General features: G+C 48.9%; 1 protein-coding gene across 3 annotated transcripts in view; it reads left to right on the top strand.

Moving 5' to 3' along the window:
• The first annotated feature begins 337 nt into the window (after positions 1 to 337).
• Positions 338 to 12,327, top strand: part of LOC310685789 (transcription factor COE1-like) — a 96,598-nt gene continuing 84,608 nt past the window's right edge. The window contains exons 1-2 of one of the 3 annotated variants that reach the window (XM_083458721.1): positions 338 to 747; positions 1,958 to 2,079. In XM_083458721.1, the coding sequence (XP_083314847.1) occupies positions 394 to 747; positions 1,958 to 2,079 (476 nt within the window). In that variant the 5' untranslated portion in view covers positions 338 to 393. Of the gene's footprint in view, positions 748 to 1,827; positions 2,080 to 12,327 lie in introns of those variants that run through there. The other 2 variants (XM_083458722.1, XM_083458723.1) reach the window with 2 other exon arrangements.

Genomic DNA, 12,327 nt, shown 5'->3' on the forward strand with positions numbered 1-12,327 from the left:
TTGGGAGGCTGCTCCCCTGGGTTTTTTGGGGGTGGCGGCGGCTGGGGTGAGATCTGTGGGATTTAGAGAGATGCATTTCTTTTTGGGGAGGGGGGACGCACACATGCGGAGGCAGTGCGCCCTGCAGAGGTTTTCGGGGCGAGCGCTGGGGTGTCGATCTTGGGGGCCACTCTCAGGTTGGGGGAGGCTGCTCCCCGCCATCATCCCCCGCTCGCCCCCCGCCCGCGGCCATCGTCCTCCTCCTCCGCCGCCGCCTCCTCCTCCCCCTCCGTCCGTCCGTCCCCCCGGAGTCCGCTCCTCCCCGGATGATGTCAGCCTGCCCGGCCCGGTGGCTCCAGCCCCCTCCCCTCCTCCTCCTCTTCCTCCCTCCCTGGGGAGGCGGAGGGAGGCGGCATGGCCCGGCTCGGCCCGGCCGGAGGCGGCGGCGGAGGAGGAGGAGGCAGCCCGGTCGTCCCCCTGCGCCTGGAGTCCCCGTCCGCCGGCCCCGCGCCGCACTGGCTGGCCGTGCTGATGGTGCTGCTGCCGGACGGCGAGGACGACGACGAGGGCGACGAGGCGGGAGCCCAGGCCGGTCGGCGCAGGAGGAGGCGCAGGAGGCGCGCGAGAGCAGCCGCCGCTCCAGCCGCCGCCGCTGGGCTGCTCTCCGGGGACCCTCGCCGGAGGCTCCTCCTGCTGCTGCTGCCCGCGAATGGGGGCTCCGCAGGCGGCAGTGGCGGCGGCCCGCGCTCCCACCCGCCTGCGCCCTCGGTAAAGCCCCTCGGGGGGCTCCAGTCCTGGGGGGTGGGGGGCTCTCTCCAGAAGGGGCGCCCCAGAAAGTGCCAACTGTCCTCCATACCCAAAAAAACCGCCGCTCACTGTCTCTTCCCCCACGCCACCCCCATCCTGGGTCCCCAAGCGCCCTGATCCGGAGCGCGCACCGCTCCCCCACTCACCTCCCTCCCCCGGTGCGCCCCTGAACTTTCTCCGCATCCCGGGACGGGCCGCACGTCCTGTCCCCTCTCTCCATCACTTCTTGGCGTCTGCTCTTGATCCGGCCCGCCGGGCGCTCGTCCGGCCTCTGAACTCCTCCCCGCCCGACCACCCATCCATCCATCCGGCGCCCTGCCCTCTCCATCCCTCCCTCCGCCTCCTCACCTCCTCGGCATCCTGCCTCCATCCCTCTATTTTCTCTCTCTCTCTCTCTCTTGCTCTGGTCCTCTCTGCGCCTCCTCCGGTTGCCCTGACCCCGCTCTCTCTCTCCATCCCTCCAGCCACTCCTTTCTTCCTCTGCCTCGCGCTCTCTCTCTCTTTCTCATCCCTCCTTCCAGCCCCCTCTCTCCCCCCTCCTCCTCCCCCCTTTCGCCACCTCCTCCTCCCCCCTCCCCCTCTCCCACCGGGGCTTCTCTCCCTGGCTCTCCTCCTCTGCTCTGATTCCCTCCATCCCTTTCTCTCTCCCCCCCCCTCCTGCACAACCCTCCCCTCCCAGCTGCTTGGCTGCTGTTCTCTCCCCCCCCCCTTTACACACAGCCAGTCCCACCCCCCGCCCAACAAGAACCACCCTCCCCAGTCACTTGGAAACAAACAAACCGGTCCAAAATACTCCGCCTTTGGATTGTCACCCCAACACCTCGTGGTTTTGCTAGCTGCTCAGGAGCAGGTGGCTGAGGGGGGAAACTCTCTCCCTGAATCCACCTTGGAAGCCGCTGGATTTTGGTTTTCCGAAGAGATCCCCTCTTTCTGTTTTGCTTTGAGGGGGATTCTAGGGGTTTGCCCCCCACCCTGCCCCAAGCTTGGGAGGAATTTCCAAAAAAGAAAACAGGCAGAGGAGCCCCAAACTTTCTTCGGTGGAAGCCCTCCCTGACTGGGGGTTGGGGGGTTGGGATTGTTTTGGCGAGAAGACCTGTTCCCCACCCACACCGCGCCCCCTGCCGTGCACACCTAGGACCCTTAAAAGGCTGTTTTGATGTTCTCCATCCAGGAGGGCCTCCCCAGAGGTGGGCTGACCATGAAGGAAGAGCCTTTGACCGGTGGTGGGCTGTCAGCTGTGAGGTCTTGGATGCACGGGACTGGCATTCTGGACGCCAACACCGCGGCTCAAAGGTAGGGCCTGAAGAAGGCTGGCAGCAAATTCTTTAACCCCCCCCCCCAAAAAAAAAAGAAAGAGAGAGGAAGAAACTCCCCCAAACTCCTTCTTTCAATAGTTTTCTCTCTCTCTTCCCCATCCCCAATACCTGTCTGTTTTGAAATTTGCCAAGAATTTACTGGGTTCTCCTGCAGAAGTCAAGGCAATGAGTTTTGGACGGGAAAGGTGTTCATTCTTCTTTATTTTTTTCTTCCGATGACTCCGCTCACTGGCGCATGTTATTCCAGTTCTCCTGTTTGACGGGCAAAGCGTGTCGTTGATTTATTTGCTACGTCTTGGGGGGGGGGCTGCTTAAAGGAAGGGGGAATTTCGGAATTGCAATTGTGATTATTTAGTTTTCGGGAGGGTGTAAGGCCTCCATCACTTCCCCTGCTAAATCTCCCGGTAAAACACCAACCCTAATTCTAAGTAAGAGAGGAAGAAAGACAGGTACCTTGATTTCACCTTCGTTGTTGCTCTTAAAGTTTCGCTATAACTCATTGGAACTTTTATGGATATAACTCTTTTCAGATGGATTTTTCAGCGGAATCAAAAACAGTTTAGGTTGGAACTGACGGGAGGTGTCAGATAACATTTATATGAACACACACACACACACACACACACACACCCTGAAACTGGTTTTATATTTCTTGTTGTCAAGCTGTTGGAAAGTGTTTCTGAAGTTAACACTTTGGGGTGGAAAAGCAAAACAGCATTGGAAGAAAGTTAGACTGATGCCAAGGATGCAAGTTTGCAATTCTGCTTGCAAATTTCTTAAACAGACATTAGTGGGTTGTTGTTGTGTGTGGTTTTTTTAAAAAAAAAACACAACAACTGTGGGTTTAATTTTATTATTCCTCTCTCCTCCCCCCAAGTATGCTTTAATTTGGTGCTCTCGTACAAAATTGCTCCGCATCGCAAACTCCTCTCTCGCCCCCACCATTCCTTTCTATCTTTTACAATTATTCCTGTTGGTCGATAAGCTGGGATGTATGAATCATTTCTCCCTGGGCTCAGTGGCTCCGGGAGTTTGCTTCTTTTTGATTTGAATTGATTTTCTATCGATCTCAAATGTTCCCTGACCTTTGACATCTGATCTTGCTTGACATTTACTTGAGATTGCTTAAACAAAGGAAGCAAGAGTTAGGTTGCATAACTAACCATGTAGCAGGGATACAACTCACCCCCCCCATTTCTCCTGTATATCATTCACCTGCAATTTGCAACTGAATTTATTGTTGTCAGCCTGTTGTCTCCTGGAGTTTGCAAACCTACTAGCTGGGTCCCGTGCATCGCTGACCCAAGTCACCTTCTTTGGCTATATGATCTGAGAGTTGTGCCCTAGTAAAGGGTTTTGCGGCGCACTTTGTAGATTTATTTGTGTCTCTGGAAATGCTAATGCTGCAGGCTTTGAAAGGCCTGTGCAGCCGTGCTGGGCTTGCATGGTCCCTAGTGCACCCCAGGTCCCCAAATAAATGTTGAATATTTTAGTGGCGGAGCACATGTTTGGAATGCAGAAGGTACAAGCATGGGCATCTCTGCTGAAAGGATTTCAGGCGGCATCTGGGAAAGACCGGGAGAGCTCTGAAGAAATAATTTTGTGCTAGCTGGCTTGAGTCTTTAATGTTGATCATTCCTCTGTTTTCAGTGTGAAAAGGCACAATCCACCCAGATGTTCTCTGGAGCAAGCAAGGGGGAGCAGAACCTTCTGGTGGATCATGCCCAGTTGTATTTTATAATTTTATCACCGTTTTTTATTCTCCCCGGAACACAGTGTGTAGGCTAGAAGCTGGCGGAAAGTGACTGGTTTGCTGCCTCAGTTTCTCCGCCGTTGAGTCCAGCCCTCAGGCCTTCCATCCTGTTTGGGGTATTTTGGGGGGTTTTTTGGTAGAATACCCCAAACAGATACGTAGGCAGCTTTATAGTAGCTTGCGAGAAGTAAGGGTTTGGATCTGTGTCGAATTAGGTCTTGCCGTGGGATTTCGCGCAGCTAAAAATCATCGTAATTACCTGAGTCTGGGTGAGATTTGTGAGTGGGCTTTTTTTCCTAATGACCCAAGAAGAGATGATAACCTGAAACGATAATTAGACATAAGAAGAGGCAATGAAGCTTTATCAAGTCAGGGAGTGTGTTCACCTCCCTTTATCCGGGGGGCCCCCTAACAAGATATTGCATTTCTCCATTATCTCTCTGGACTGAGCAGGTCACCTCAAATGGTTAAGCAAAACTGGAATATCCGAGGAAAGGCAGTGTTCGAGATGCAGACAAGATCCCTTGATAGAGTAAGGATCAGCATTTTTTTTGAAAAAAACAGAGAACGTTCCCCTTGTTTTTGCATGAACCATCCAGGCTGATTTCATCCAGAAAGAATTTGCACTAGATTTGTTGATGTTGTTGTTGTTTTGTGGCAACCTCCAAGAAAGAATGAGAAACACTTTCTTTTTTTAACCGTAAACTACATTGAGATACTGTATCTTGCTTGCAGCCCTGCCTATTCCATGCAACTGTTTTTCCTGTTGCATCCTTCCCAGTCCTTTCGTCACCCCTCCGTTCTGCCCTCATCTTCTTCCAAAGGAATAAACCACACTTAGCGTAATAGTATATTTACTAGCCTGGCACCCTCCTGCTGTTTTGGACTACAGTTCCCCACGCTGGCTGGGGCTGATGGGAGTTATAGTCCAGAAATATTTGGAGGGCGCCTGGTGGGCCAGGGCTGATCTCATCTACCCGTCCCACCTCTCTACCCCGTTCATTTTCTGTGCTTGTGTTCATCTGTGCCGGACCCCAGCATTAGCTGAGATTTATATAACATCAAAATATATAGAACGTATGCAAACAGGCAGTAAACTCACTGCCATTCCTAGGGCCCAGATGCCAGAAGTCAGAGCATGTTTCGTCTGACTGTGTCAAATCTGTAAATCAAGGCATGGAATGTATTTGCCAGGGGCTCAGAGGCTCCTGCCACCCCTGTTGTGTTGACTTATCTTGTCCTGGTGTCAGGTGGTTTGCGTTTTCTCCTAATTTTGGGCACTGATTCTTCGTAATGCCTCCTGATTCTGAATCTTCGTTCAAGAGAAATTCTGAAAGCTGCCGTTTCAAGAGTTCACCGCCCTTACCTTCTTTCGGCAAACTTTGCCATGAGTTAATTTACATTTTTGTATATTTGGAAGCATTCATATTCTGCTTAGCATTTCAAAAACCCACAAGTGTTGCACAGCCTAAAATAAATAAAGGGTTGTGCTCAGAGCAGTGCCAAAATGAATGCTCTGTCACAGCAAGAATTTCTCTGTGGGCAATGGAACATTATCCCTGCCTCCCACCCACCCTACCACTAAGTTTATTCTGGGGGTTCCCCTATACTTCTTGAAACAGTTAAACTATGGAACTCCCTGCCACAGTGATGGCCACCAACCTGGAAGGCTTTCAAAGAGGATTAGACAAATTCATGGAGGAAGAGAAGGCTGTTGATGGCTAGCAGGCACAATGGTTACGCTCTGTCTCCACGCCTGGGGGCAATAATGCTTTTGAATCTCAGTTGCTGGAAACTGCAGGAGGGGAGTGCTGCTCTTGTGTTCAAATCCTGCTTGCAGGTTTCCCACATGCATCTGTTTGGCCACTGTGAGAACAGGATGCTGGAGTAGATGGGTCGATGGTCTGATCCAGCAGCCTCTTCTTACATTCTTCTTTGGGGGTGGCATGGGGCATAGTGGGGTGGGAAGCTAAGCACTGAGTTGAATTCTTCCCAGACAAGCAGGCATTGGCCAGCCTGTTCTGCTGCAGTATCCAGTCTCATGCACGCAGCCAGCAACAGATGCCATCAGCCTGGTCAGTTAAGTCAATTGCACCGTAGTCCTGAACCTGCCTGCTTGAACAAATCTCGTTGGTTTAAAAAGCACATTCAGAACTAATAGTCTGTAAATTAGTGGGAAGAAGGGCTTCATCATAGACACCGGCATGTCCTTTTGTGGCGGGGGGAGTTGTTTAAAAAGGAAACCAGTCTGAGTCGTGCAGGAGTCGGCTTGCATGTTGAAAGCAGAGAGAATTCAGCCCACCTGGGGAAAAGTTTGTGTTCAGCTGCAGAATCGTGCCGGATGCAAATGAATCAGATTTTCATTAAGCACCTTGGGTAATCTGGGCTGCAAGGGAGGGGACGATGTCAGGAATATTTGCACAGTCGGTTCAAGCACATCCAGCCTAAAGTGGCCCAAGTCGCAATATTTTGACTTAATAGCACAGTGGATGGTGGCTGTTACCTTCTGGCAAGTGGCGGTTTCTGAGACTTTCCAAGGGTTTCCGAAATTATGGGAAAATAGGCCTTACCCTGTGCAAAACAGAGAAGGCAGCTTTGTAAAAAATGTACGTGGGAATAAAGAGGCTGATGACAGGATCCAGCCAAAGGCAACGCTGGCACCCTGTTTACCTTGGGCAGCAGATGTGGCCAGATGTCAGGATGGACAAATCTCTTCCCATCCCTCTCCTTCACCTGCAAGATCTCAACCTGGATTGAATGTGCAGGTCTGAACTCTGTAATCTTCCTCTGCAGAAAACATCCTCCCTGCTGATCAGCTGAGCAAAAATCTTGGGGAAGGGGGTGAGATTTCGGGGGGGGGGGTGTACATGTTTTGGAAGGGTTTTTTTAGTGGTAAATAATATTTTAGAGGCTAATAATATCAGTTGCAGGTAGGTGAACATAGCTGTCAACATTTTCCTTTTTTCCTTTATTCCGAATAGGATTTCTCGCAAGAAAAGGGAAAAGTTAACAGCTGTGTAGGTGAAGGGAGAGGGGGAAGGGGACTGCTGCGTCTCCAACCTCTCAGCCATCATTCTTGCCGGTTTTCTTCGTAGTCGGAGGTAAAACACCTTTCCTTTCCTTGAGCTCAAGCTTCTCTTGATCGGTTCACACTCAATTTCCAGTCCCTCCACCGGTGACGGAATTGATGCTTGACTTGATCGTTGAGTCTCCCAGAACTGTCTTCTCCGTTCCGGTAGCCAGAGAACGATAGCCAACCATTTTCCTTTCCTGCTCCCACATTTTGCTCCCACCCCCTCTGCTCAGAGAGAGAGGGGCATCGATTTGTTGAAAACCTCTCATGGATTTTCGATCGCGACTGTTCAGTTTGGAGGATCAGATTCCTGCAGCCCTGCTTTCTGCAGGGCTGCCCTTGGAGACAGATCCAAAGGCTCCCACTATTGTAGTTGTTGTTGTTTAGTGGTTTAGTCGTGTCCGACTCTTCGTGACCCCATGGACCAGAGCATGCCAGGCCCTCCTGTCTTCCACTGCCTCCCTCATGCTGGTAGCTTGGAGAACACTGTCCCACCATCTCATCCTCTGTCGTCCCCTTCTCCTTGTGCCCTCCATCTTTCCCAACATCAGGGTCTTTTCCAGGGAGTCTTCTCTTCTCATGAGGTGGCCAAAGTATTGGAGCCTCAGCTTCAGGATCTGTCCTTCCAGTGAGCACTCAGGGCTGATTTCCTTAAGAATGGTAAGGTTTGATCTTCTTGCAGTCCATGGGACTCTCAAGAGTCTCCTCCAGCACCAGAATTCAAAAGCATTAATTCTTCGGTGGTCAGAATTCTTCCACTATTCCACCATTGCAGGCTACTTATCAATATGTGCAAACTGAAATCCCAGGTTTGGATCATCCGTATCGATTGCCATTTCCCTCCAGGCCAAATTCAAGGTTCTGGTGTTAACTTTTCTGAGATCTTGCATCCTTGATGCCTTCTCCCTTATATTCCTCACTGAATACCAGCTGATGAAGCTCTGAAGCACTTCCTGTTCTCTGGGAAATGGTGTGTAGAACGCAGCCCTTTCTCTGTGGAACTCCTTGCTGCAGGAGAATCCCACTCACCCTTACACTATATGTTTTCTGCCGCTCGTCATTTTCCTTTCATGCGATGGCACTGCTGTTTGTTGGCTGGCCTCGTTTTCAGAAAGAACGTGCTCGTTCTTTTAGGCTTGCTGTTATATGATTTGATTAGGTTATTCAATTCCCACACCACTTAATATGTATAATAATAATAATAATAATAATAATAATAATAATAATAATAATAATTTATTTATACCCTGCCCATCTGGCTGGGTTTCCCCAGCCACTCTGGGCGGCTCCCAATCGAGTGTTAAAAACAATACAGCATTAAATATTAAAAACTTCCCTAAACAGGGCTGCCTCCAGATGTCTTTGAAAGAGAAGATAGCTGCTTCACATCTGAAGGGAGGGCATTCCACAGGGCGGTGCCACCACTGAGAAGGCCCTCTGCCTGGTTCCCTGTAACCTCACTTCTCGCAATGAGGGAACTGCCAGAAGGCCCTCATCGCTAGATCTCAGTGTCTGGGCTGAACGATGGTGGTGGAGACGCTCCTTCAGGTATACAGGACCGAGGCCATTTAGGGCTTTCAAGGTCAGCACCAACACTTCGAATTATGCTCGGAAACGTACATTTAAAATATCTCTAAGCGGTGTACCAAATATGGAAGTGACAACTGACAACTTCAGCAAAGTATTTGCAAAAACACACAATTGCATCTTTCGAAAACACCCTGCGTGCACCACATTTGTAGAGGCTCTGAGATTGAGCGTCAAATGCAGAAGACCTGACTACGCAGTGCGCTTTTGCGGTTAACCCTCTAGAGTCTAGGCCAGCCTGGTGCCCTCCGGATGTGCTGGACTACAATTCCCATTAGGCTGTGCAAGCTGGGGATGATGGGAGTTGTAGTTCAAAAATAACCGGTCTCCTCCAGCACCATAATTCAAAAGCATCAATTCTTTGGCGATAATATAATAATAATAATTTATTATTTATACCCCGCCCATCTGGCTGGGTTTCCCCAGCCACTCTGGGCGGCTTCCAACCGAATATTAAAAACAATACAGCGTCAGACATTAAAAACTTCCCTAAACAGGGCCGCCTTCAGTTGTCTTTTAAAAGTAAAATAGTTGTTTATTGCCTTGACATAGATGACCCTCATGGTCCCTGGATTCTATGGTATTCTTTGAAAACAGAATGTTGGCACTGAGCAGTGTCTCTTTTCTTTTTTATAAAAAGAAAAACAAAATTAACAAACAAGGAGGCGTCAGTGCCCATTACTTTCTAAAAGTGTCGTGGGCCCCAGCACAAAATGGCGCACTGGTGAGTCCCATCACAAAAAAACCCAAGCCATTTATGAAATTAAAGTATGAATCTAGTTGAAAATATAAAATAAAATAAATGGGATGTGGATGGGGAGGGAGTACCAAAAAAACAAAACAAAAACAAACCGGGGTTCACATCCATTACCTCATAAAGAACATTCTCAGGAGGTTTACCCCCTTTATTTTATTTTATATTTTCCACTGGATTGTTGCTTTGACTTCATAATAACCCTTGCATTTAATAATATTAAAAAATCCAGTAAGCCTGCAACTTACGTGGGGGTTGCTTTCCGGAGATCTCGCCTACAGCCAAAATTGCGTATAGTCAAAGCACTCCAGGTTCACTAGTAGGTGGAATTTGCCAGACTGTTTTTCCCCTTAAAAGCTGACCCCTTTTAATTTTAATTTTTTTTAAAAAAAAAATTGCCATGTGCGTGAAGCTGAATGTGCACAAGTTAAATGCACGTCAGTTGCAGGTGTGCTGCTGTAATTATTTAAAGTTGGGCTGTGCAGCCCACTTGTTGGAGGATATTATTCTCCAGCCCCAGGTGTGAGGTGCTAGGTGAGGAATCCCACAATGAGACAATTCACCCGGCCTATTGTTTTGAACTCAACGGAGGCTCTGTGCCCACACCTGCTGCTTCCAGATTATCCCAGGTGCTCAGCAGTTTTTCATCCTCAAAATCTCCAGCCTGCATTTGTGGACAGTCTAGCCAGTCTTTCCAAAATGGCTTTCACCCCACTTATGCACCTTAATGTCGATGAAGCAGGACCACCACTTCCCCCCTTATCGCTTAAATATTCCTTCCATATTTCTTCATATTTATCCATTCTTAATTTGCATCAACATGCAATTCATTCGTATTTAGCGAATCTGTCCATATTATCAATCCATGTGCTCAATGGAATCTTTTTGCGGCTCTTCCAATTCATCAAAACAAGTGGGGGTTTTTTGCTTCGCATGGTTGAGCTATGAAACTCTCTGCCACAGGATTGGTGGAGTACTTTAAAAAGGGGATTGGATAAATTCATGGAGAAAACGGTTGTTGATGACTATGAGCCACGATGGCTCTGCATTGCCTCCACAGTCGGAGGCAAAGATGCTTCTGAGACCCAGTCGCTGGAAACCATCGGAGGGGAGAGATGCTTTTGTGCTCAGATCCTGTTGCTGGTTTCCTACAGACACCTTGTTGGCCACTGAGTACAGGATAGGGCATTGGCCTCATCCAGCAGGCTCTGCTTATGTTCCCTTGCAGCTATGGAGGCTCTGATGTCCATGGACAAGGGCATTTGAATTACGCATAGGCTCACCAGCCCAACAGGGACACGGGTGGTGCTGTGGGTTAAACCACAGAGCCTAGGACTTGCTGATCAGAAGGTCGGCGGTTCGAATCCCCGCGACGGGGTGAGCTCCCGTTGCTCGGTCCCTGCTCCTGCCAACCTAGCAGTTCGAAAGCACATCAAAGCTCAAGTAGATAAATAGGTACCACTCTGGAGGGAAGGGAAACAGTTCGCCAGAAGCGGCTTAGTCATGCTGGCCACATGACCCGGAAGCTGTATGCCGGCTCCCTCGGCCAGTAAAGCGAGATGAGTGCCGCAACCCCAGAGTCGGCCACGACTGGACCTAACGGTCAGGGGTCCCTTTACCTTTACACCAGCCCAACCTGGCCTGCTGCTGTGCCTTTAACAGTAGTAGGCTATGTGCAGAAATCTGTTGGCGAATCCTTTGGTAGTGGTACAGACAGCCACGGCGGCCAGTTCAGAAGCCGGGGACTCCAGCCACTCCCTCCCTCCCCCTTTGCAATTAAGTCCTGTCCTTAAGTCCGCGCACCCCTGGTGGCTGCCACACACCCAGCCTTCCTGCAGGTACCTTGCGACCGTTACAATATAGCAGCCAACTTTTGTTGAGCTGTCCTGCTTGGTTATCTGGAGATGATCTGCGATCACCATAGGTGACCAGTTGTTCACAAGGCTGTGGCCGTTTTGCTGAAGTTCATGGCGAGTGTGGCCCAGAGTATCTGGAGCAACGCAGGCAGATGAGTGGGATATAAATAAATAAAATTAATAATAATAATAATAATAATAATAATAATAATAATAATAATAGCAGAGGACTTGTTGTGCACATAGGTGTGTTCTCAGGGGCTGGGTGTGCCATCTCGCTCCTATTATTATTTTTTCTCCACCTAACTATCTGTCAGGTCTTCAGCTACCCAAATACAGACGGTCTTTTACCCTCACCAGATTCAACGTTCTCCCTTCTGCCTTACTTCAGGGCAGATTTGAGGGTAAACCATATACAGCACGGGTCTGCCCTTGTGGCTCATTGGAAGTTGAAACTGCTCTACACGTACTATTACGTTGCCGTCTTTATGAGGATATACGTTTGACTTTTATTACACCTGTTTTGCAAAAGTCCAGGAAAGAATCGGAACACCATAGTTTAAAACTACTGCTAGAGGACAAGAATCCCAAGACTACATTAAATGTAGCCAAATTCTGTGTGTCTGCAATCAATCGCAGGAAGCAAGTGGTATCCCATAATGACCAAACCTCTAAATGTTAACTACAGGGAGCATGCTAATAATTAATTTTTATTTTTATATTTAAATCTTAGTTATATTCATATTGTCCTTTGTATTTCTGAGATTTTTTTATGACCTGTGATATTGTGTGTGTTGACGCTGGTCTGTGACTGTATTAATAAAATTCATTCATTCATTATTTTTACTGGCTTTACTGTGGGGGCAGAACATAGCCATGCTGGCTAGCAGCCATTGATAGCACTTTCCTCCATGAATTTGCTTATTCCTCTTTTAAAGCCATCCAGCTTAGTAGCCATCACTGCCTCCTGCAGAAATGAGTTCCACAGTTCAACTGTGCTGCATGAAGGACTTTCTCTTTTTTTAAAATAGTTTTTATTAAGAATTTCATCATAACAAATTATCAAAAACCTATCCTCTTCATGCCCCCCCATTTTTCCCTCCCCCCTCCCCAAGATAAACCCTCCCTCCCTCCCCCCCAGACTTCCCTCAGCTCCTCTCTCTGATTTTTCAACACATATTTTTCTCTGCATATTATAAACT

This window comes from Podarcis liolepis (assembly GCF_965112155.1).
Source record: "Podarcis liolepis genome assembly, chromosome: 9".
Classification (NCBI taxonomy): Eukaryota; Metazoa; Chordata; class Lepidosauria; order Squamata; family Lacertidae; genus Podarcis; species Podarcis liolepis.